At 46.6% G+C, this 25,324-nt stretch overlaps 1 protein-coding gene and 1 pseudogene across 1 annotated transcript; both read right to left on the minus strand.

The window, feature by feature from the left end:
- Positions 1-1,171: 1,171 nt before the first annotated feature.
- On the minus strand, positions 1,172-25,324 carry RPL11 (ribosomal protein L11). The gene is made up of 7 exons (XM_046005512.1): positions 25,315-25,324; positions 5,589-5,612; positions 4,678-4,828; positions 3,327-3,433; positions 2,794-2,925; positions 1,676-1,786; positions 1,172-1,250 (listed from the first exon to the last, which is right to left on the minus strand). Exons 2-7 carry the CDS (start codon positions 5,592-5,594, stop codon positions 1,221-1,223), a joined length of 537 nt encoding a protein of 178 aa, XP_045861468.1. The 5' UTR covers positions 5,595-5,612; positions 25,315-25,324; the 3' UTR covers positions 1,172-1,220.
- Positions 7,933-18,117, minus strand: LOC123941783 (annotated as a pseudogene).

Below are 25,324 nucleotides of genomic sequence, written 5' to 3' on the forward strand. Positions count from 1 at the left end.
AGACTGGAAAGTGAATGCATGCTAATATTTTAAGTCAAACACAAAGCATATGGTAATACATTTTATAATTCTTCCCTTTAACCAACTGTATCTGACCTCTCTGGGTAAGACTTCATTATCACAAAGACAGAAATGTCATATTTCCATAACAATGAAGGCACACCAAAGAGATTTCTGGGTTTTAAAATAACTACAAAGGCAGGTAACAAATTAGAGAACCATTTAATGGCAGTGAAAAGGCCGCCTGAGAAAAAGTGAACTCATTAGTCACAAGTGAGTAAATTACTGAACTGAATTAACGTGTGCTCAAAATGTAAACCCTAAATGGAAAACTGAACCATCGGTCAAGCATTGTGTCCAATGGCCAGAGAAATGGTGACTTCTGAATGTCACTGGTTCAGTGACAAGGAAAAGACAAGGAAGTTCTACTTTCACACCAAAGGAAGAGCTAACTGATAAGGGTAACATTTCTCATATACCAAAACACAGAATTAGCCCCTTTTGAGCCCTATATGCCTGGCACAAGTCTAAGAATTCTGTAAGTATTAAACTATTTAACCTTCTGAGGGCTATCACTTGCCTCCATGATACAGATGAGAAACTGGGGCAGAGATGAACTTGCTTAAGGTAGCACAGCAGATAGAGGAGGACAGGGAATACAAATCCAGGAAATCTGCCTCAAACAGCATGCTCTTCTAGGTTTATTTTTGCTTCAACAATACTATACATTCTCATTTTAAAGGAAAAACTCAATCTGAACAGTTAAATCAAAATTTAATGCCAAACATGACACCGCGAAGCCTGTAAAATTCCCTTCCTCAGGCACGAGTGCTGGTATAATCTCTGAATTACTGAATAGAAGGGAGCTTCCTGCAACGTGGGAACACTGTACCCCACCTTTAACCAAAGCGCGATATTCAAACCCCAGCGCTATATTCATACCCTCCCCTCTACAATCAGTTTCCATGTGACGACTGCACCGCCACAGCCTAACAAGAGTGTGGGGAGCACAGGCAACGCTGCGAAGCTCACGCTTCAATCTGCCAGGAAACACTGGCATCCAGAGGACGACAGGGTCGTTACCAGCTATTCCCATCGAAGCTTTAAGTGGCTTGAGGTCCAGGGACTCGAATATGGCCAGGCTCCTTTCACAGAACACACAACAGTAATATACATTTCACTGAAAAGTTTTTATTGGCCTTTTGGACAGAAACGGGAATTTATTTGCCAGGAAGGATGATCCCATCATACTGAAAGAGAAGAGATTTTATTTTTTCACAACAGGAGGCAACAGCAAAGATGGCAGCAATGGCTAACATTTGAGAACTCACATCTGATACATAAATTCAGTTCTGAACCCCACATCCCTTCTGGACTAAACAGGAAACTGGCCAGTTTTAACAACTGCTACACCGTGCTAAACTGCACCACACCTTGAGGAAAGGGGGCTCCTATTAAAGACCTATTTCTCCCCTGTATATGTGGGGGTGGGGAGAAACCCTGATTTTGGGTGTCCGAACCACCAACCCTGGAAGCCCACATTTGCCAAGGTGCCCAAATACTCTATCTTTAAAGAGACTACCCACCAAATGGTGCTGGATTTTGTACCCCCAAATCCCAACTCCATTCACGAACACCACATTCCACCAGTTCACCTGAGATAAATTAGCTTTACCTTCTGCTGGAACCAGCGCATGGCCTCCTCTTTGCTGATTCTGTGTTTGGCCCCAATGCAGCCTGTCCTGCGCTTCTTGTCTGCGATGCTGAAACCTGGCCTACCCAGCACCTGTCCCAGGAATAACCAAGAGTCACCTAGCCAGCTCACAGTCAAGAGTAGACAGACAAGACTCACACATTGGAGACTGATCTTCAAGAGTCACCTGGTGGCCCAATGATTTCCGGAACAGGAGACCCATGATCTCAGGGTCTAATAAACCAGTTACTGGCATCCTGAACGACATACGACACTGGAGGTCTGCTTTGGAAGCTGGAACTTGCAGTACCTCCCACTTCCCTGCCCAACTTCCAACAGTAGCTAAGGATTCTCCATCACTGCTCCCCAGTCTCCAAAGCACATTTTAAAAGTAACATTAAAAAAAAAAAAAAAAACAACTTACTGTAATATATGCATTACAGAAAACTTAGGATTCTGAGAAGCACAAAGAAATAGTTATTCTTCTCTTCTGCTTCAGTTCAAAAGTGCTCCTTAAAGGCTTGCTGTTCTCAAACCCTATGTGAGGATGCTGCCATGACTCGGTTCCACACTAACCAGGACTTCCGGTTTTTGCTGTGTGGTTTTATAATTGGACAAACATGTTGCGGTAACACAAATGGTCATTTCTACATTGAAATCCCTATCCTGACTGAGCAAACAGACACCTCACCCAACTCACATCTATGTCCTCTGGATGGAAGACACGCTATCCCCAAGGTCGAAGGGAAGGAGCTGGGAATGGAGCGGCCTCCGTACAGCCAACCCACACATCACATACAGCACCAAACTCTCCAATTTTCAATTCAGTGGGTGGAACAGTTCTTCTTTCCACCTATTAGCCACACTGGTGCTTGCTAGATCCTAGACATAAGCTTCGTGATAGCAGGATCTTGCCTATCTACTCAGTGCTGCATCCTGCCTCCTGCCACAAACAAGGCACATCTTCCCAAGGGGCGGAACACAAAGGCAGACAACACTCCAGGCTTTGATCCAACATCAAGGCAGCACACACAAAATAAAGGAGTAGCAGATCCCACTCTCCTCACAGATCAGGAGTAGAGAAGACTAAATATTCGTACCACGTAGAAGTCCAGGCCGTAGATCCCGATGCTTGGGTCATACTTGATACCCAGATCGATGTGCTCCTGGATCCCAAAGCCGAAGTTTCCAGTATCAGAGAAGTTATTTTTTCTTAACTCATACTCTCGAACCTAAGGAGAAAAATACAACAATCAGACTCCTTGTCAACTCAAATCACCCCCACATTACTAGCTTAGACTGCAACACTCAGCACCCCAGAAGTGCAATTCGATATAATGTGATCCTAAACAGAATCTCATCATTTCCCCAAGACACCAAATCACATCCCAAGGATGGATGTCATAGTTTTCCCAACATCTAAAAGGCATGGAAAAACCCAGAGAAATCATGAAGAACAGTTTAAACCTTGCTGAGTACAGGAAACACCCTTTAGAGATTAAAAAATAATAAAATAAAAATTACAAAGCCAAGGCACCGAAGACAGTACATGAAGTATAACCACCACCACCATAACTATGTACTTGTGTTAAGTCGGCACTCTATTATTATCCCAGTATGAGATCAGCCTCACCTTTAGACCTTTCTCCAGGATTTCTTCTGCCTTGGCCCCACGGACTGTGCAGTGGACAGCAATCTTTTCGTTTCTCCTGATACCAAAGGATCGAACCGTGTATCTAGCTGCATGCAGGGGGAAACAAGGAGTCAGGTATCACACTCCCACTGCACTCACCTCTTCCCCGGAACATCATCTCCACAACTCCTAAGAAACATTAAATATCTACCCACATCCCAAGTGATGGCATTCCAACCAATGTCACCTACATCTCGTTTCTTCCATAACACAGAAAACATATTTTTCAACTCCTAAGTCCACAGTCATACTTAAGCAATTAAGAGCTCGAAGGGGACGCTTGGGTGTCTCAGTCAGTCAAGCATCTACCTTTGGCTCAGGTCATGATCCCAGGGTCCTGGGATAGAGCCCCGCTTCCGGCTCCCTGCTGGGTGGGGAGCCTGCTTCTCCCTCTCCCTGCACTCCCCCTGCTTGTGCTCTGTCAAATAAATAAATAAAATCTTAAAAAAAACAAACAAAAAAAAAAAAAACCAAAAAATGCTCGAAGGCATAATGTCTAAGTCTCAGGATGGGCCAAGTTCACAGCCAGAATAGGCCACTAGAAAGAAATAGGATCACTGTGTTCTAAAGAAAATAAAACATTATTGAAAACACCTAAGTCCCTCTAAAGCATTACTGTAATGTTGTCCTCGTATTACAGATGAAGTTCTGGGTGGTTAACTTGCCCCAAATCACAGTCGGTAATAAAAGACAGCATCTGAACCCAAGAACTTGCCATATTCCACTACCGTAAAGCAATGGAACTTCAGAAACAAAAAAAGCAACAAAACAACGGTAACGTCGACACTGAGTTTGTATATGGCAAGCACTTCAGAGAATCCGTTTGATCCTTCACAATCTTTATTATGTTATCATCCCCTTTAGATAAATAAGGAAGCTAAAACCCAGAAAGGCCAAAGTCAGACCAGCAAATGATGGAGCCAGGATCTGAACGCAACCGGTCCAGGTACACAGCTCTGTCCTTAATGGAGCCTATAAATTACAAATATGTATCAAGCCAAATATCATTTACAACATTCCTAACATTTCTAACTTTTCCAACTTTCCCTGGAAAAATCTCTACTTGGGACTAGTCCTAGAAAATCTCTGCTAACTTAAAAACCCGGTATTCCAACACCAAACACAATCTTGAAAATTAGATACTTCTTGGGTAGCTCAGGAAAGTAATGCTTTGAAGGGACACCAACTGTCACTTTCAAAATGGGCACTAAAGAGGCTGGACGCCAGGTCAATCAGTAAACATGCAGGCATACCGCGCCTCTGGTCCTCTCCCCGGACTGTCACCACTCACCTTTGGAGAACACGGGGGTCTGGCCTGTGAGCTGCTCCAGCACCTTGGCTGCCCGGGTCAATCTGTCTCCACTCTCCCCCACACAGATGTTGAGGCAGAGCTTGCGGATGCGAAGTTCCCGCATGGGGTTCTCCTTTTCACCTTGATCCTGCTGCAAAAGGGAAGCGGAGCAGTCAACACACAACCCGACCCCAGACAGCCGCGAGCCCAGCATCTGTATACACAGCAAACCTACTTCTAAAGCCCTAAGGGTTTAGAAAGTATCACGGCATCCGTGTGGGAGGCACCAAGGCAGAAGACAGCTCGGGACTGGTTTCCCTCCTCCATGCACGGAACGGGTTAACAGAAACTCAGGACAGGCATCGGGAGTTAATGTTACAGGGAGAAGAGGAACCCCAAGGAGCTCAGCGTGTAGGGTGTCGGAGCGCGTCTGCACTATCCAGCCGACGGGGGAGCAAACAGAATTTTAAACGCCGGGGAAACAGGAAACACGTGGTTGTGCGACCTCCCCCATTTCATACCGAAGCAGCCCGCTGGCCGCCGCAGGAGGCTAGCGCCTTCCCCAAGCTGAGGCTCCCTAGCACCCGGCAAGTCTCAAGTTCCCGGGACGGTTAACAGGTCTGGACACCGTGTGCCAGCCACTTCGTTCGCTCCCTCGCCCTTCGTGCAGCCGACGGGCCGAGCTTCTGAGCCCTCCCGGTGGCTGCCGTGAGCCCGCTCCTAAGAGGGCGGGAGGGGAGACCACAGGGTTCAGCTCCGCGCCCTCGGCCCGCACCGCTCTGCCAGTTTCGGCACGGCCAGCCCTACGGGCTCCCTTCTTCTCAGGCCACGGACAAGGCAGCTCCCGCGGCCTCCGCCCTCCGCGGATGAAGGCGGATGAAAGGAAGCAAACCCGGGCCTCAGCTACTCACCGCCATGGTGGAGAACAGGAAGAGAAAGTGAAGCTTCCGGCCCAGGGCCTTATGGGTCGGGAGGCGGGCTCTTTCCCCCGGATACTCGGAGAGCTGCGGTGGAGGAAGAGGTTTGGGAGCGGTGCGGCCTAGCGTGGGACTTAGTCTGGTGGCAGCCGCCCACGACCACGAGCCACCCTCGCGGACCAGCGGGACCCGGGCTTTCCAAAAATTCTGTTTTAAAGCTCCTCGAACCGGCTTTTCCTTGAACTTCCGGTCTCGTGGGCGCCCGCCCTTCCCGCAGTCTCCGGACCTGGTGGTTCTTGGAGTGATGAGACTTAAGGACTACGTAAAGTCAGTTGTGCAAACTGTAATGCATATACTTTATTCGGTAACATTGTAAATAAATGGAATTTATACTGTGAGAACAGGGATGGCTTAAGAGTCCTGAGCTGTGGAGACAGTTTGCTCTTGTCTTGGCTACACGACCCAGAGCAGATTACTAATTAGACCTTGTTCAGCCTCGGTTTTTCTCAGCTTTAATATGGGTACCTATATCATAGAAGATTGTTGTGAAAATTGTGTAGAGCACAAAGTTAAGCTCGCAAGAAGGGTAACTCTTTTTTTTTTTTTAAGATTTTTATTTATTTATTGGACAGAGAAATCCCAAGTAGGCAGAGAGGCAGGCAGAGAGAGAGGAGGAAGCAGGCTCCCTGCTGAGCAGAGAGCCTAATGCGGGGCTCGATCCAGGACCCTGGGATCATGACCTGAGCCGAAGGCAGAGGCTTTAACCCACTGAGCCACCCAGGCGCCCACAAGAAGGGTTACTCAATATAAACTCACAATATCCAAGCAACCCTTTACCCTCCACCCTGTCAAAAAGTGTTAGATATGGTTTATAATCAATAGTCATCCTGCACGCACAAAAATGGCTTGCAGATTAGTCTCTGACAGGCCCCAGTGGCAAACAATAATAGGGCTTTCTGGTTTATGCTAATCCTTAGCAGCAGGACTCACATCCCGGGGAGAACTTGGTCTTGAATCTGCCAGTTTCTCTAACAAGAATAAATGGGCAAAGGGCTTTGGTGGAAAAGGAGGCAAGCCTCTAGCTTCTGCCATAATTCCCTTCTCCCACTGCTGGGGGGGGGCGGGGGGGGGGGGTAAAAGCCCCCAGGCTCTTCTGATTTCGTCCAGTAGGGATGCAAGGGCCTTCTGGAAAGCTGGGCTGATGGAGGAGAGCAAAGAGATATCCCCCTCCTCCCAACCTGCACCTTTGAGCTTCCTCCATCAGGCAGCCAGTAGCTAGCCCTGGTTGAGATCCCAGGCCTCAAGCAAACCTCTGGGAGGAACAGAGCCAAGGGAGGGGCCAAAACTTGGAATAAAGAGACAAGACTGCTGAATACAACACATGATCCTGGATTTTCTTTTGCTATAAAGCATGTTTTTGGAATAATTGACAAAGTCTGAATCAAGTCTGCAGATTTCAGAGGTGTACCCATGTTAATTCTGTATCTTCGTTCTGATTACTTGATGTTGGTTATATCAGAGAATATTTTTGGATTTACAGTGTTTGGTGTAAATGGCCATCATGTCTGCAGCTTACTTTCAAATCAGGGGAAAAGCGGTAAATAAGATTCGGGGAATCTGGGTGAAATGGCCTCTTGCAAATTTGTGACTCAAATTGTCAAACTGAAGTTAAAGTAACCTGAGGGAAACATGGACCTAGGAAATATAAAACAGCCCATCCTACAAATCTCAGGCTCATTCCCTTCCTCTCAACTCTTCTGCAATGGAACTTCCCTGTAATAGCGCTCACTTGCCGCCAGTGTCCACACGATGTGAACAAGAGTAGCTGATTACCATGCCCAGCAGGTACCAGCTCACTCAAACTCCAGGTCCCTGTGGAGGAAGATACGGTTGTTTTCCCGTTTTACAGATGAGCAAAGCACACAGAAGGATCAGTAACTTTTATAGACACTATTTAAATTAGGCAGTTTAGCACCAGAGTCTTGGTGTTCATCTAAGAACTGATGAACTTGGCCTGGGCCAAAAGCTGCCCTAGACTTTGCCCTTTACACCTTTTCCTTCCTGTGACCCTAGCTCTCTGGTTCTTGTACCAGTCAGGCACCAGAAGGAAGATGAGGGGTAGCATTAGACTGAGCACCCCACCTGTTTCCTCCTTGCTTGCAACATCAAGTCAGCAGAAGCAGAGGCAAAAAGGCTTGCTGTGCTTTATTCCCATGCCTCAAACTCATCAACAAAAAGAAAAGTGCATTAGCAAGGCAGATTTAAGACCATTCAGGCAAGAGAAGAGTAAGTCTAAGGCTTCTCCTTGAGCTGTTCTTTTCCAGCTGTGGCTCACTGCTCACTTCCTGGCCACTTTCATGGCAGACTTGGTGACTTTGCCACCGGTCACTGCTTTTTTCTCCACAGCCTTGATGACCCCAACAGCCACCGTTTGCCTCATGTCACGCACAGGGAAGTGACCTAGGACACAGGGCATGAAAAACAGGTGGAGAATGCTACCAGACACTGGCACAGGAGATCGAGTGAGTGATACTCTGAATTATACATAGGAGTGCATTAACTTCAGCAACTCATAGTAGATCTCATTATATCTGTTTTACAGTTGGGGAAACTAGGGCAAAGAAGTAGAAGGTCACTTTGCTGTGATGGTTGAAAACCCAGAAAGTCTCACACCAGCACTTAAATTTTTAGCCACTGGACTGTCCTACTTCCATAAGTAAAGGTCACAGGGAAAACTTTGCTTTTAGTGCACCCACCACATACTAATACTAATACTCCCAGCCTCCAAGCAGCTAGCACCTTCTCTGTGCCCATCACAACAACCCATAAGATGGATCTCATATACATTCAACTGTGAACCTGGCAATTGCTTCTCCTAGAGGTTCCTGAATGCTCCTATGACTTCAAGTTATGGAGGGCAAGGCATTGGCATCAGGCTTCAACCTCATAGTATTTTTGGCAGAGGTAGAGAGAACTAAACCAGCTTTGCAAGATTCATGTGGCAACTTCTGTGGCCCACCTCTAAAATTAGCCTTTTGAAATTCACCCCCTTCACCATTAACTGGGAGGCCCCGATGGCCAGGACTTGTTTGTTTACAAATATCATCTAGCACAGAGCAGACACTATATAAAAGTGCCTACTCCCTATATATTTGAGTTCAGAACATTCTAAGTTAATTGTTTAAACCTAGCCATCATAATATACTTGAAACAGACTCCTAGGCTGCAGCCTTGACCTGGTGAATCTCTCAGGGTCTGAGCCTCTGGATTTAATAGGGTCCATCAATGGTTCTGATTATCCAGGTTTGAAAACCACTACACTGAGGAATAAGAAGGAAGAAGAAAAATCCTTATTAATATCTGCTTTATTCATCTCCTCTAAATCAGGTTTTCTCAAATTGATGTGCATCCCAGTTACCTGGGGATCTTGTGAAGCTGCAGATTTGAGTTCAGCAGGTCTAGATGGTGCCTGAGGTTCTCCACTTCTAACCCCCTCCCAGGGGATGCCCTTGCTGCTGGTCCACAGACCACACTTTGAGTAACAAGGCTCTAAAGTGGCCCTGCCTTGTGTGTGACCCTAAGCAAGCCACTTTCCTTTTTTCTTTTTTTTTTTTTTTTTTGGCCCTTCTAATCTGGAACTCTGGTCCTTCCGACCAGGTTCTGCAACCTGGCTTGGGAGTGACACCTTGGCTTCCAGGCGCCGTGGAGCCAGGAGGAGGAGTGGGCAGCTTCTAGGAGCCAAGTGCTGTCCAAGGTACTTACCAAGGGGCAGGTACTCTGAGAAGCTTTCCGTACACATGGGCTTTCCTGGAATCATCTGAATGATGGCCGAGTCCCCAGACTTCAGGGCTTTGGGATTGTCTTCCAGCTTCTTGCCTGAGTGCTGGTCAGTCTTCTCCCTGAGGTCTGCAAATTTACAGGTGATATGGGCCATGTGGCAGTCCAGAACTGGTGAGCAGCCAGCTGCCATGCTGCCAGGGTAGTTGAGAATGATCATCTGGAACCCAGGGTGGGATAGGAGCCAGGAAGGGCATCAGCCCAGCATCCTCCAGGCGAGGTAGCCCTAACCAGCTAAGGGGTCAGGCACCTTGAACACTATGTATGTGTGTATGTATCTACCTATCTATCTATCTGTCTATGAGAAAGCGAACAAGTGCATCAGCAGGAGAAGAGGCAGGCAGAGGGAAAAGCAGGCTCCCTGCTGAGCAAGAAGCCCGACATGGGACTCTAGATCCCAGGACCCTGGGATCATGACGTGAGCTGAAGGCAGACATTCAACTGACTGAGCCACTCAGGTGTCCCATCTTGGACACACTTTAAATTATAGTGAGCGTTTCAACATTTGTAGAGCATACCAAGTTCTGTGCTAAGTGTGTCTCATGCATTCTAATTTAATTGGCATAGCACAGAGCCTGGATAATTTACCCATGATGAAATAGTAGGACGTGGCGGAGCTCGGGATGAGTAATACTAAAACCTACACACATACATGTTATTTATGTACTACTTTTCCTGGCCATTTAGAAAAATGCATTACAGTAGCAACTAACTAACTTGTTAGGTGACCTGTTGGCCCTTTTACCTATCATCACCTCGTGTAATGCTCCCAAACTCACTGAGAGATAGTGCCAGCCTCCACCTTCAGAAGCAAGAATGTGCCAGGCGTTGCATTCAGAACAGCCTCCACATTCTAACTCTGGGCCAAAGAAACACCCGAGAGCTCTAACATACAGATTCCCAGTTTCCACCCATGTCTACCAAATCACTCCCCAGAACCACTGGGAAAAATGTTAGGAATCTGCACTTTTGAGATGCATCCCAGGTGATTCTAATATACCTGATTTGAAACTGACTGCTTTAAGTCTTTAAGATCATACTGTGGAAATGAACAAGACCATTGAACTACATTGTTTTGTTTAAGGGCAAAGTGACAAAGAAGGTATAGTCAGGATTCTAACCCAGACAGTCTGACTCTACCTACACTACCGGTCAGTGCCCACTTCCTGAATGACCCAGTGAATCATTCTGCTCATAGGACAGCATGGCTGTCTCAGGAGACACCCCTTAAATGGGCCTCCTCACCTGGGAGATGAATCTTGCTACTTCCAAGGGTGGGTCGTTCTTACTGTCTCCCACAACATAGCCCCGCCCGATGTCCTTTACTGACACATTCCTCACCTTGAAGCCCACATTATCTCCAGGCAGGACCTCAGCCAGGGCTAAGGTGCATCTCTACACACTTGACCTCTGTGGTGCATCTCTACATACTTGACCTCTGTGGTGATGTTGCATAGGGCAAAGTCCACTACCATGCCTGGCTTGAGGAAGCCTGTTTCCACCCACACCATGGGCAGGGTGCTGATACCTGGGGGGACAAAGCAACCAGAGCTGTCAGCAGCCAGATTTCAGTGAGCTCCCAACCCCGAGTACCCCCATATAACATATACTCACCCCCAATCTTGTATACATCCTACAGAGGCAGCCCCGGGGGCTTGTCCGTAGGCCAGGCAGGGGGCATGATGGAGTCCAGTGCTTCTAGCAGTGTCATGCCCACCATGTTTCCTTCCTGCCTTTAAACCAGGACATCTGAAAGAGCCACCAAATGTGCAGCTTGCTTAGCTTGAGGGAGCCTGTCCCAGGAGCCAACGTGTATTGAACATGGGACCTCAAACAATTTTTTAATACATTCTGAGCCTCAGCTTCCTCATCTATGAAACAGATATCACCACCTACCTTGCAGGCTCAAGTAAAGGCACAAAAGACCACAAACAATCCACCAAGCACAATGTTTGACATGTACTATACACCCACTAAATGGTGGCCATTACTCTAAATCTTGCAGGTGTTGCTCCTCACTTGAGCCAATAATTTTAGGAAGCAGAGATTCCTTGAATCTGATTAGCCCTTAGGTCTCATTTCATCTGCTCATTATACAGGAGGAGCAGAGAAAACATGCAGTACAGTTAAGTAAGATTCAGGAATGAGAATGAAAACAAGACTCAGATACTCTAACATTTATACCTTCTAAAGACTAGATGGTCCCCAACATCTTAGGCAAGGGCAGCATTGTTGAGCATAAGGCCTTCTAGAAGGATGACCTTAAGGATAACAGTGCATTGTATACAGGCCTTTTAAGTAGATACCATATTTGCTTCCCTAAAAACCTTGGCCAAATCTCACCAGAGATATCATCTTTGCCTTCAGATATGGATCAGTTAACCAGGATTCCAGCTGACTCCTTTCTATGGGCCAACTTCCTGCTCAAACACTAGCCTCATTGATGAAGATAAGCTCTTCTGTTAGTTTGATGAACTTAGCAACGAACTTGGCTCTATGCCAGCTCAGAGGCCTAACTAAGCCTATGAGGTCAGCATTATCCCCATCTTAAAAATGGGGAAGCTGATGTCTCTGATGTCACAGGTATTTCTTGAAAGTGGAGGCTAAACCCTAAATCTACTATCCAGTCCACTGACTGCACGTTTTGTTCTTTTAGCATCTAGAACATACTAGATATGGCACCTGGGTGGCTCAGTTGGTTGAGTATCTGCCTTCAGTTCAGTCATGACCCTGGGATCAAGCCTGATGTGGGCATCAGGCTTCCTGTCCAAGGGGGAGCCTACATCTCCTTCTCTTTCTGCCTCTCCCCCTGCCTGAGCACGTACACTCTCTCTCTGTCAGATGAATAAATAAAATCCTTTAGAACATACTAGATGCCTAATAAATACCCAAAGGTACAAGAGAATGAAATCCCCTATTTCACCAGCTGAACTATGTGGTAATACTTAGGAAATGAGGAAATGGGCATCAGAGCTTCAGGTTTCTGTTCTACTGTCATTTAGAAGAGCCCCCCACTGCCCCCTTCACCACCCAATATAGAGGAACAGTATCATACCATGCCACCCTTACCTTTTTCTTAGCACTTGTCATCATCCACTATATTACCACCATCCCAGAAGACCGTTAGTGCACCAGCATGGTGTCATCTCCTTACCACACCTTCAGCACCAAGGACAGTACCCAGTAGGCAAATATCAACTACCACCCAAAGGAACACACTGCCCAGTGATAACTCTAATCTCTCCTAAGGACAATAGGGCAATATGTGTCAGAAGACTCCAAGATAACGCCTACCCTTTGTTTCACTAGAAACTTATTCTAATTAAGTTGAGGACACATGCAAGGATTTATTTATGAAGATGCTTATGGCAGTTTGTAATAAAACTAAAAATAATATTCTTAGAAGCTGGTGACCTTGGGCTATTAGTTAACTACACTGTGTCCAAGTTCTCTTATTCTACATGGGAATAAAATGCCTTCTTTACAGGATTGTGTGCATGTAAAATGTTTAGTCTGGTGTGTGGCACATAGTAATCTCCCAATACCATTTTCCCTTAATAAAGGGTATGACCACACAGTCTAATGCACCTCTGTGATCTACAACATAAAACACCCACTAAGTATTCAACATGTTTAAATGGCAAAGGAAATTTTAAAAATAAGGCATTTTATAGAAAATTACATATAGTTTTAGTCCAGCTGTGGATATCTAGAAAGAACTGCATGAAAACTAAAGGTTATCTATAAGCCATGAAGTTTATGCTTCACATCTGCATGAAAGGGTCATTGTAAAAATGTTAGACATTACTTTTATCTTCAGAAAAAGATTATGCTATGTAAACGTGGAAGAAAAAGCTAAGAACGCTCAAGACAGTTGTGGAAAAGGTAGGCTTTAGGCAGTAAAGTAGTAAAGGATAGCAGCTAGTATTTGAGCACTAACTGTATGCATGAGCTGATCTCATTTAATTCTCACAGTCCCATGAAGTGAGTCTATTAGGAATTAATATTAAAAATATTAATATTTTTAATATTAATTCCTTATTGTGGGCAAGGGGGAAAGCTGGGGTTTAACCCCAGGTCTGATGCCAGAGATAGACTTCCTTTGTAGGGAGACACTCATTTAAGAATTTTAAACCCTGGGGCTCCTGGGTGGCTCAGTGGGTTAAAGCCCCTGCCTTCGGCTCAGGTCATGATCCCCGGGGTCCTGGGATCGAGCCCCACATTGGGCTCTCTGCTCAGCAGGGAGCCTGCTTCCTCCTCTTTCTCTCTCTCTCTCTGCCTGCCTCTCTGCCTGCTTGTGATCTCTGTCAAATAAATAAATAAAATCTTTTAAAAAAAGGTTTTTAAACCCTGCTAGAATCTGGGATCCATGAGCACAGTGACTCTATCTTAAACACAGTTATACTGCCCCAACACTTCCTAACTTGCCTAGAAATGTAGATGCTGTGAGCATGGACTAAAATTCCATACTTTGCCAAGACTGCTCAACAGAACTTTCTTGCAATGATGGAAATATTTTGTATCTTCACTGTCCAATACGGCAGCCACATGTGGTTGTGGGGCTCTTGAAATATAGCTAATACAACTAAGGAACTGAAATGATTTTGTGCGACTTTAATTATTAAAGTTAATACTTGGGTGGCTCAGTTAATTGTCTGCTTTCAGCTCAGGTCATAATTCCAAGGTCCTGGGATCAAGCAGTGCATCAGGCTCCATGCTCAGTGGGGAGTCTGCTTCTCCCTCTCCTCCACCCCTCCCCTCCCCCACTTGTGTTCTCTCACTCACTCTCAAATAAATAAATAAAATCTTTAAAAAAATAAACTTAATAACCCCATGTAACTAAATGCTACATTGCACAATGCAGCTCTATGCTTACTGGTTGTATAGTCTTGAGTAACCTCTGTTCATCTGTAAAATGGGGATCATTCACAGTGATTGGCCCATTAGCATGCTATAAATTCTGGGTGTTATATTCTCAAAGACACTCAAAGATTTGAGGGGGAAGGTTGCATTTAATTAGCCCCATCCCAGTCGGTTCTTACCTTGGTGCTGGGTTCTATCATGTTGTCCCCATACCAGCCTGAGATGGGCACAAAGGCAACAGCTTCAGAGTTTAACCAATCTTCTTGATATAGGCCTTAACCTCCTTGCTGATCTCCCTAAAGCGTGAGCTACTGTAAGGAGGCTCCATGATGTCCATCTTATCGACTGCCACAATGAGCTGCTTCACACCCAGCGTGTAAGCCAGGAGTACCTGCTCATGGGTCTGCCCATTCCTGGAAATGTCAGACTCAAATTCACCTACACCGCTTGCCACAATCAGCACAGCGCAGTCTGCCTGGCCCAAGTGACAGAGGGGAGAAGGCCCAACTCAGACTTGGCCAGGGACACCCACTGCCCACCCCTGAAACAGAGCCAAGATGACTCTGGTGGGACACCCACTGCCCACCCCCAAAGCAGAGCCAAGACGACACTGCCCATCCCTGAAGCAGAGCCAAGACGACAGAGGTGCCTGTGATCATGTTCTTGATGAAGTCACAGTTACCTGGGGCATTGATGATGGTGATGTAGTATTTTCCGGTCTCAAACTTCCATGGGAGATGTCAATTCCCATGTCATTCCCACTCTGCCTTCAGCTTGTCCAGCACCCAGGCATACTTGAAAGAGCCTTTCCCACCTGGGCCTGGAATAAGAGGGTCACCCCTATATCCAAAGCTACCCTACCAACCAAGAAGGAAGTTCCAAAATGAGTTGAGAGTCAAAGGGATGGGAACAGGGCAGTGTATGGAGAGACCTTTGAATTTTTTTCAAACAATGGAATTTATTACTTGTATAATTAAGTTTCTCTTTCAGAGCTGGTTCGAGAGTCACAGTGACCCAGGGCCAAATGATAAAGTGCCTAGGCAGCCATGTGGACCTGGCACAAGGTCAGCAAGCCCTCCCCTCAGTAATCACAAACATGTAAGTAATCTTGACCCTGAACTTGGAGCTGTTTTAAAGCACTTAACGTGGTTTAGCTCATTTAATCTCACAACAACTTAGTGAAGTATTATCCTTATCTTGCAGACGAAGAAACAGAGAAATTAACTGACTCACCCAAGATCACAGGATTAATAAACAATGGCGTCAGGATTTGAACCGCAAAGCATCAAACTCAAGTTCAAAATCTTAATCCCTACCCTATGTTAGTTAAGTGGTATCTATGACTGATAATTAACCATGGCAGCCTGGGAAGTTGAGCTGCTTTCAGCCCTGGTAAAAGGCTACCAGAAGCTGGTAGCATATTCAAGTTAACATGATGGTCTCGGGTATACTCTACAACTTGCCAGCTCCGGGGTCCTGAGCATCTGTTCATTTCGGCTCTAATTAGAGGGAAGAGTGGAGAAAAGGAAAGACTGGAGACCAGGTGGCTTCCTCAAGAAAACTAATTAGTTTGAAAGATAGAAATAGAACCCACGTGTCCTAACTTTCGCTACTGTAGGAACTTCTATTTTATGAAGTGCATTAGAGTTTAGAATATTCATTAGATAAGCAGCTATCAAAGAGTGGTCGGGGACCCCGAAACCTTTTAGGATTTGCATGGTCAAAACTGTTTTCATAATGCTAAGACATTATTTGCCTTTCCCTCTCTCATTTTCTCATCATTGTGCAGTGGTGTTTTCTAGAGGCTACATGACAAGTGAAATCACAACAGGTTGATTGCAGAAACAGATGAGAATCCAGCTGTCTTCTATTAAGCCAGACATTAACGATATCAGCAAAAATGTCACCCTCCCAAGAGTCTTTGTTTTGGAAAATAGTTGTTTTTCATACATAAAAAAGTGTCACATTTACATTAATACAGGAAGAGTTTATTACTATTATTTTTAAGTGAATGAAGCATTTTTAAATCTCAGTTTTAATTTTGAATATCATAAATATATAAATCTAATTTACATAAAGTCATTGGGGTGCCTTTAAGAATGCAGAGGGTTCCTGAGACCAGAAAGTTTGAGAACCACATCAGTTCATTTGTTTTTCCATAGCAAATGGCTAGGCTTCTACCATATTGGCTATGGACCAGTCTCTTTCTCACGGTTCTAACGATTTCCTTGGCAGCCCCTGCCACATAAGTGCCCCCACCACAATTCTGACTGCACCCGAGGAAGCCAAGATGAGGAGAGTAGCTGATGGCACTGATTTATGACCTGTTGCTTTTTCTCCTCCGTCCTATTTCTATCTCTGCAGCAGCTTGTTCTACAGACTATTCCAGTCTTGGCTGATGCTTCATCAACTCTTAAGATCTCTCACTCCCCTCCCTGGCCCTCCCTTCTCCTTCCCCTGCATGGGCTCTTGCCCCGCCCATCCCAGGGCTCTGTCCCTCACCCTTTCCAGCTCACTCCCATGGTTTAGTCTCTAGCCTGGGTTTCCGTCTTGAGCTCCAGACTTCAATATTCAGCTGCCCTCCTGGATGTGAGCACAGAAAGCCCCGTGAACACCTCAGATTTCCCACGTCTCAAGCAGACCTGTTCGGACTCCAGATCAGCTCTGCCGCTGGTAGTCACTGACCTTCCAATTGCCAAAACTGGAAACCTGGGGGCCACCCTGAACTCTTCTTCCTCCCTTACCCCCTCGTCTACAGCTAACTCCTAAGTTCTGTGGATTCCCCACCTCCACATCCTTGGGCTCCACCCATTACTCTCCATCCCCACTGCTGCTGCCTGAGCCCAGGCCACCATCCTCACTCTCATGGTCGACGGCAACAACCTCCTAACCTGCTTCTCAGCCCCTAGCATTGGGCCCTTTAGCCTATTCTCCCCATGCTGCAGCAGGGTGCTCTTCCTAAAAAGATCTTGCCTGATTCCCATCACTCCCATGCCTGAAATCCTTTAGTTGCTGCAGGGAAAGTGGCGAGGCTCTTTGGCAGGGCACTCAATGCCCACGTTTCCTGTCCTACCAGGCAATGACTCTCCATCTCAGATGCTCTACACCTGCTGTTCCAATCTCCTTGTGGTCACAGACACCTACCCCATTTCCTCAAGGCCCAGAGGAGATCCCTTCCTTTGGGAGTCCTTCAAGGCTTCTCAGGACATACATGTTCATTGTCCATGACCTGGGCTCCTACAACACCCATGATGTTATGGAGCTTACTATGTGTGCATGGCCAGGATTTTCTGGGGAGCAAGGCTTGCTTGCCCTTTACCACTGTACCCATGGGGGCTACCCTAAGGTCCATGGTAGATGCATGGAAAATAAATCCTTTCCCCGCTTCTAAATGGCAGCTTTAGCTCCTGAGATATGGCATGACATCTGTGTCACACTGGGATTTAAATCTTGCCACCATCCTCAGGTAAGCTGTTTAGCCCTTCTGAGCCTCATTTGTCTCACCTGGAAAATGGCAGCCACAGCACCTGCCTGGCATGATTGAGAGGGAAAGCGCCTACCAGCCCAGCAGGTGCTCAGCAGAGGTGACCGGTCTCCTCCCCCACAAGGAGGCGTCCCTCCTAGGGAAATCCAAGGCTAGGAAAGGAGGGGTGGGGAGGCACAGGCAGAGCAGCCTCACCTCTGAAGTCTCCTTCTCAAACCTGTCAACGGTCCTCTTGTCAATGCCACCACATTTGCAGCTGAGATGCCCTGTCGTGGTGGACTTGCCCGAATCCATGTGGCCGATGACCACAAGGTTGATATGGGTCTTCTCTTTGCCCATGCCGGGAGTTGCTCAGAGAGAGCACAGGCATGCTCGGGGCATGAATTGGCCACCTCCTGTCCTGAGCGTCTCTTCCTTGGGACTGGGTCAGCCCAACCAACAGAGGGTGAGACAGGAGAAGAAAACAGGTGGCCAGCGAGCAGGGTCCCTTCAACATGTCCCTCCGATAGCCGCAAGGAGGATGTGCCTACTTTCAGAGCCAGGAGAAGCCCCTCTGTACCTCCTTTACCCAGAACAGACCAGCAGGGCACTGCGCCCCAGCCCCTTTTACAGACAAGTTCTCCAGCCCACCCCTTAGGTCCCTTGTTCCTGTTGGCCCGCTGGCCCTGGGATGCACGGGAAGAACCCAGCACCCATCTCACGGGGGGTGGACTCTCCCTCTCCAGGCTGGGATGAGTGTGAGCCTGCTGCTCACCGAAATGAGGCTCCTTTGGGCGTTCAGATGCTGATTGATACCCCCACACGCCACCCCTAGTACCAGGCTGGGCATTAGGAAGTGGCCCAAGGGTCAAAGACGGGCCTGGGGTGGGAGTTGGTCCCCGGACCTGCTGTCCCTGGGTATTCAGGCCTGTGTGTTTGTGGGAAGGAGGCAGGAAAAGTCTAGGAAAGAGTGGGGAGAGAAGGAGCAAAGGGGTCAGAGCTCTAGCCTTTCACATAGGTGTCTCTTGGTCCTGCCTGGGCATCACAAACCGCATGGACTTATCCCTGTCTCCAGCCGCCTGCATACGGCCTGACCCATGGCAAACCCTGGTGAATGATGCAGAATGACTGCTACTGCCTTCAGGGCCCGACTCCTGTACGTAATGTCACCTTTATGCGACTGCTAACTCCACCTGAGCGATGAGAGAGTTGAGGCTCTGGAGCAGGTCCGCTGGGGAGAAAGTAGCAGGACTCGAGTTGTCTGACCCCAGAGTCTCCACCAGAGCCCAGCGCTGCCTCTCAGTGAACTCATGCCTGAAGGAAGGCTGTAAGTCCGACCCTACTCATTTCTGCAGTCCCAACCTCCAGCCCTGGCTTGCTAAATGAATGTTTAGGGTAGGACCTGGAAAGAAGATGAGCAGGGACGGGGTGGGGGGGAGCAGTCTCCCACATGGAAGGGCTGGCCCCAGAATTGAGGACAAGCTACTGGACTGAGGCCAGTACAATGCTGGCAGCCTCCAGAGGTTCTGGAACCCTCCACACATCAGTTCCTGAGGACCAGGCCCTGTGCCTGGAGACCAGTTGGACGAAGGGGACAGTGGCGGAAAGAATGGGCTTCTGAGAAGGCTGACACAATCGGATCGGAGTCCTGGCCACGTCGCTCTCACTCAGTGGTCCTTTAGCCCCTCTCGGTGTGGATGTCCACCAGCTTCTTATTGTGGTGGTGATTCAAGAAGACAAGCCCCTCTACTCATAAATCTTGGTGATACTGATAAAGGCTTCTTTCAAGAACTTATGACACAGTGGAAACACACGGGGGCGCTCTAACCACAAAGCGCAGAGTAGCGGGCTCTTAGAACCTGGGCAACAGTTAGGTGGGAGCTGGAGGCAGCTGGGGGGCTCTTAGCACAGCACTGAGCTGATCCCACTGCCCTACCCTGGCCCTCCCTCTTCCGACACAGGTGGTGGCAGAGAAATGATCTGAGAGTGGTGGGATCCTGAAGCTAATTTCACCTTCGTCTAAGCTTTGTTTGTCACTCATTATTTGGCATCTGGGTGTGTTGACAGTTCCTTAGCTATAAGTCTCACAAGTTCATAAGAGGTAAAGTGAGGCCCTTTATCACCATCCCTGGACGTTCAGCTTCTGATTCGGAGTATCCGTGGAGCGTTGGGAAGGAAACTGGTTTCGGGATCCAAAGACCAGGAGGGTCAGCTCCGCCCCTTCATGGCTTTTTCCCCTTGCTTCTGCCTCCACTTCATTCTCACCAGGCCAGCCTCTTACAGGACGAAAGGGAGCTTCCTCCCCACACCAGCAGGTCCGCAGCAGCCGCCCCCTCCCCAGTGTGTATAGTCCAAGAAGTTCCCAATGCATGGAGGGGTGCTCGGGAGCTGGGTCCGGGGGACGACCAGAATCTAGAGACCCCACAGAGTCACCAGCATTCTACAGGCAGGGGAATAAGGAAGGGGTGGGGGGGGGGGCAGAAGGGAGAGTGCTAATGGATCCTGAGCCATGTAAAGAGACAGCCCAGAGGCAGGCTTCGGAGCCAGAGACACCCGAATGTGAATCCTGGCCTCAACCCTTAACAGGTGAGCAATTTGGAGCAAGTTGGTTGCCCTCTCTGAGCCCCATGTAGAATGGAGATAACAATCCCTGCTCACATGAACTGAGCACATATCACGTGCCAAGTACTGTGCTGAGCCCTCTGCATGCGGTTTTCCATTTGCCCCTAGAAAACACCCTCTCGTGTAGATAGTCATATTAATAACAGACAAGGAAATGAAGGCCAAGTTGTTTATTCAGGAGCACGCAGGTCATAAAGGGCAGAGGCACGATTGGCCCAAGCATTCTGAGAACACTCAAAATTATTATTTCACAAGGTTGTTGGGAGATTAAATGGTATAATTTACAGCTGTTAGTTATTTTCACCAGTGTGACAGGCAAAAAGGAGAGAGCTTAAGGCCATTTTGTTTTAGATTTCCATAATTACTAAATACTTTTACGAAGTAATGTATCTTCTCGCATGAATTCTCTGTTGTGATCTTTTGATTCTTCAGTTAGTGGGGATTTGATGTCTACTCCTTTCCCAAGAGATCAGAAGACTTCAGGTTGTAGGATTATCCTGTCCAATACAGGAGTCACTACCCACATGTGGTGATTTAAATCTAGATTAATTGAAATTAAGTAAAATTTAAAATTCAGTTCCTCAACTTCAATGTCCACAGGTGAAGAGCTCAAGAGCCGCCATTTTGAACAGCATGGATATGAAACATTTCCATCATCACAGAAAGTTCTACCAGACAGCACTGCTCTTGGAGAAATTGAGTCTGGTCTTCTGAAACCTAGAGATGGGGCCATAGTGCCAGGAGCTCTCTGGTTCCAGCTCAGTCACTGATTGGCTGGACTGCCTCAGACAAACACATACCTCTGGGCCTCATTCCTTCTCTATAAAATGTGGGCAGAGGTTAAACAAGGTAATGCATGAGGGTCTTTTAAGGTCTGACCTCCTTGGGTCAATTCTGGGAGCTCTGGATTCAATTTCTGGTCACCTCTCCCCTAATCCCTCTCAAAGCTTAAGCTTCTCAGCTGGCTCTGCTATAAAGAGGAACTTTGGTGAACTCATTGGCCCTCTGGCAGTCACTTACTATGTATTTAAGGGACAGCATCTGATTGGATGTGGCCAAATCTGGGCCAATCAAAATCTTTCTAACCAGATCCTGGTTCGGGGATCTAGAGTCAGTTAGTGAGTCTCTACGTGCAGTAGAGACTGTAACGGAGAGAAGCATTTGGTGATGGCTACAGTGGGGGAGAAAGCCAGTCTAGAGCAAGACAGGGAGACAAGGAGAGGGAAACACATCAGACCTTCAGGGAAAAACAGGGAGAAAAATTCCCATTTCAACTCTTGGAATCTTTGAGACACTGCTGAGTCTTTGTAAGAAATTCTCCCCACGGGGCGCCTGGGTGGCTCAGTGGTTTAAGTCTCTACCTTCGGCTCAGGTCATGATCTCAGGGTCCTGGGATCAAGCCCCGCATCGGGCTCTCTGCTCAGTGGGGAGCCTGTTTCTCCCTCTCTCTCTGCTTGCCTCTCTGCCTACTTGTGACCTCTCTCTCTGTCAAATAAATAAATAAAATATTAAAAAAAAAAGAAAAATAAAAAAAAAAGAAATTCTCCCCACTTCCTTCTTTTCTGCTTTTTTTTTTTTTAAGATTTTATTTATTTGACAGAGAGAGATCACTAGCAGGGGGAGTAGCAGAAGGAGAGGGAAAAGAGGGAAAAGCAGGCTCCCTGATCAGTGGGGAGCCTGATGTGGGGCTTGATCCCAGGATGCTGGGATCATGACCTGAGCTGAAGGCAGACACTTAACGACTGAGCCAACCAGGCGCCCCTCCTTCTTTTCTGTTAAGCTCTAGTTAATTTCTTTTTTTCTTTTTTTTTTCAAGATTTTATTTATTAATTGACAGAGAGAGACACAGTGAGAGAAGGAACACAAGCAGGGGGAGTGGGAGAGAGAGAAGCAGGCCCCCTGTCAAGCCAGTGATCCCAGTGAGGACCCAATCCCAGGACCATGAAAGCAGGACCTGAGCTGAAGGCAGATGCCCAACAACTGAGCCACCCAGGCACCCAAGCTCTAGTTAATTTCTATTGCTTGTCACCAAAGGCTTCAAACCCATAAGGCAAAAGGGCTTGGTTTATTGTTGCTCTGAAAAGTTGAGTGAGTTTTCAGCTGAAAGAAAGAGAAAGCCAAACAAGGACGCCCCTCACACAGAGACATCAATAACAAACAAACTGAAAGGAAAACCATCATCAGTTATTAGTGTGACAGATGCTTCTTGAGCACCTATACTGTGGCAGTGCCTTATAGAGATTACTTTATCTAATCTTCACAAAAACGCTTGAGAGGTAATGCTTTCCCCATTTCAGAGGGAGTTGAGGCACAGAGAAGTTAGGGGACTCATGCAAGGACACACAGCTGGTGAGTGGCAAAGACATGGTGCATCAGGGTTTGGTGAGATGACAATAAGTGGGGTCTTCTCTGCAGAAGCAACAGCTTGTGAGTGAGGAGATTTCCTGGGCGGGGGCCCACTTGGCCCAGAGAGTAAAGCAAGCCAGAAAGATCACATGAGGTATGACTCAGTTTTTCTGGCTACGAAGAACACAGCAACCTTTCTACAGCTCAGAGTGGGGAACGGTAGATTGGAGAGGAAAATTCTCTAAAATAAAAAGCCCTTGTAATCTCAGTATCTTTTGTTCTCTGTCTTAAGATTTCTCTTATAAAAAGCCTTTCCAGAATGAGTAAAAATCATTCCTCTCTTAACTCCGTGGAAAGCATTAAAGGGAATAGGAGAGGGAAAAACAGTCCCCAGACCCGTTCTGGAATCCAAATGTTTACTTTGCATTTCCATCACCTTCATATTCAAAGATCTATTATAAAACAGGAAAAAGAGGCCCTACCAATGCACAAATAGGCAAATAGCCAATAAACCAAGAAAGAATATTCAGCATTTTGAGGAATGAAAGAAAAGCACATTGAAACAATGTACCATTTTTTACCTTTCAGGTTTTTGAGCAAAAACAACAACAAAAACTACAATAAACATTGTTGGAGAAGACATGGGAAAATGGCCACTTTCATACTTTGTTGCTGGAAGTTTCAGTCAACATATACTTTCTACAGGGCATTTTGAAAATCTGAATCTAAAACCTTAGAACATGCATTCTTTTTTTTTTTAAGAGATTTTATTTATTTATTTGACAGACAGATCACAAGCAGGCAGAGAGGCAGGCAGAGAGAGGAGGAGGAACAGGCTCCCTGCTGAGCAGAGAGCCCAATGTGGGGGGGGGGGGGCTCAATCCCAGCACCCTGGGATCATGAACTGAGCCGAAGGCAGAGGCTTTAACCCACTGAGGCACCCAGGCGCCCCTAGAACATGCATTCTTTTTACTCAGTTCAGTTCTAGGTATTTACCAAAATCTAGGGGTATTCTTTCTAGAATTATTTATAACAATGAGAGGATCTCTGTGGTGGGCTGATCTACAGGGATGCTGGGGACACTCACAGGGTTTAGGGCGGCTGTTAACATATCAACTGAAGGAGAAATATTTCCACAGCTTCTCAGTTGTGCCACCATCCTGTCTATCTGTAATGCTGGTTTTATTTTATTTTTTATTTTTTAAAGATTTTTATTTATTTATTTGACAGAGAGAGACACAGCAAGAGAGAGAACATAAGCAGGGGCAGTAGGAGAGGGAGAAGCATGCTCCCCACCGAGCAGGGAGCCTGATGCGGGGCTCGATCCCAGGATTCTGGGATCATGACCTGAGCTGAAGGCAGAGGCTTAATGACTGAGCCACCCAGGCACTCCTGTAATGCTGGTTTAAAAAAATTTTTTTATATAATTTCTTTGCCTGCTGTGGGGCTTGAGTTACAACCCTAAGGTCAAGAGTCACAGCTCAAGGGTTGATGGAGGGGTGGGGGGTGGAGGGTGGGTGCAGTAACCAGGTGACTGGCATTAAGGAGGGCATGTGCGGTAATGAGCACTGGGTGTTATATATACCTGATGAGTCATGAACTCTACCTCTGAAACTAATAATATACTATATGTTAATTTAAGTAAAGTAAATTTTACATTTAAGTTAAATAAATTTAAGTAAAAAGAGACGCAGGCTCTACTGACTGAGCCAGCCAGGTGCCCCTAAAACAATTTATTTTTAAAGATTTGATTTATTTATTTGAAAGAGAGAGGGAGAAAGAGCACAACTGGGAGGAGGAGCAGAGGGAGAGGGACAAGCAGACTCCATGCTGAGCTCAGAGCCCTACTCAGAGCTCCATTTCAGAACCCTGAGACCATGAGCTGAGCTGAAATCAAGAGTTAGACACTCAAATGACACCCTCCCAGGCACCCCTCTAAAATTTTTTTTAAGATTTTATTTATTTGATAGAGATTACAAGTAGGCAGAGAGGCAGGCAGAGAGAGAGGAGGAAGCAGTCTCCCCGCTGAGCAGAGAGCCTGATGTAGGGCTCGATCCCAGGACCCTGAGACCATGACCTGAGCCGAAGGCAGAGGCTTAACCCACTGAGCCACCCAGGCGCCCCACCCCTCTAAAATTTTTTAAAGGTTGTTTCTGCTTCTTCATGCAGTTGGAGCTGGGATTTAGGATTTTGTTTCTCACTCTTCTGGTTGAGCACAAGTCCTCAAGATTATGTCATTACTCTGATGGGAAATAGAATGTATGTGTGTTCTCAGGTTTTTAGCATGTCTTTTTTTTTTTTTTTTGGTTTTTAGCATGTCTTAGTCCTCATTTCCAGTATGGTAAATACTGAAAGAAATAACGCACATAAGCAAAAGATCTGTAGGGGCTTCAATAATGCTTAACAGTGTACAGGGTTCTCAGGAAGTTTGAGAACTGCTCATCCATACAGGTGGATGTCAGGGTTTTTTAAAACCACACACTTTTTTTTTTTTTTAAGATTTTATTTATTTATTTGACAGACAGAGATCACAAGTAGGCAGAGAGGCAGGCAGAGAGAGAGAGAAGGAAGCAGTCTCCCTGCTGAGCAGAGAACCCGA

Source organism: Meles meles, chromosome 1 (genome assembly GCF_922984935.1).
Source record: "Meles meles chromosome 1, mMelMel3.1 paternal haplotype, whole genome shotgun sequence".
Classification (NCBI taxonomy): Eukaryota; Metazoa; Chordata; class Mammalia; order Carnivora; family Mustelidae; genus Meles; species Meles meles.

Excerpts from the sequence above, each read along its gene's own strand:
- RPL11 (XM_046005512.1), bottom strand. Across the intron at positions 3,434-4,677 it reads GACCCCCGTGTTCTCCAAAG|CTAGATACACGGTTCGATCC; the intron begins GTGAGTGGTGAC and ends CCCTGCATGCAG. Across the intron at positions 1,787-2,793 it reads ACGGCCTGGACTTCTACGTG|GTGCTGGGTAGGCCAGGTTT; the intron begins GTACGAATATTT and ends TTCCTGGGACAG.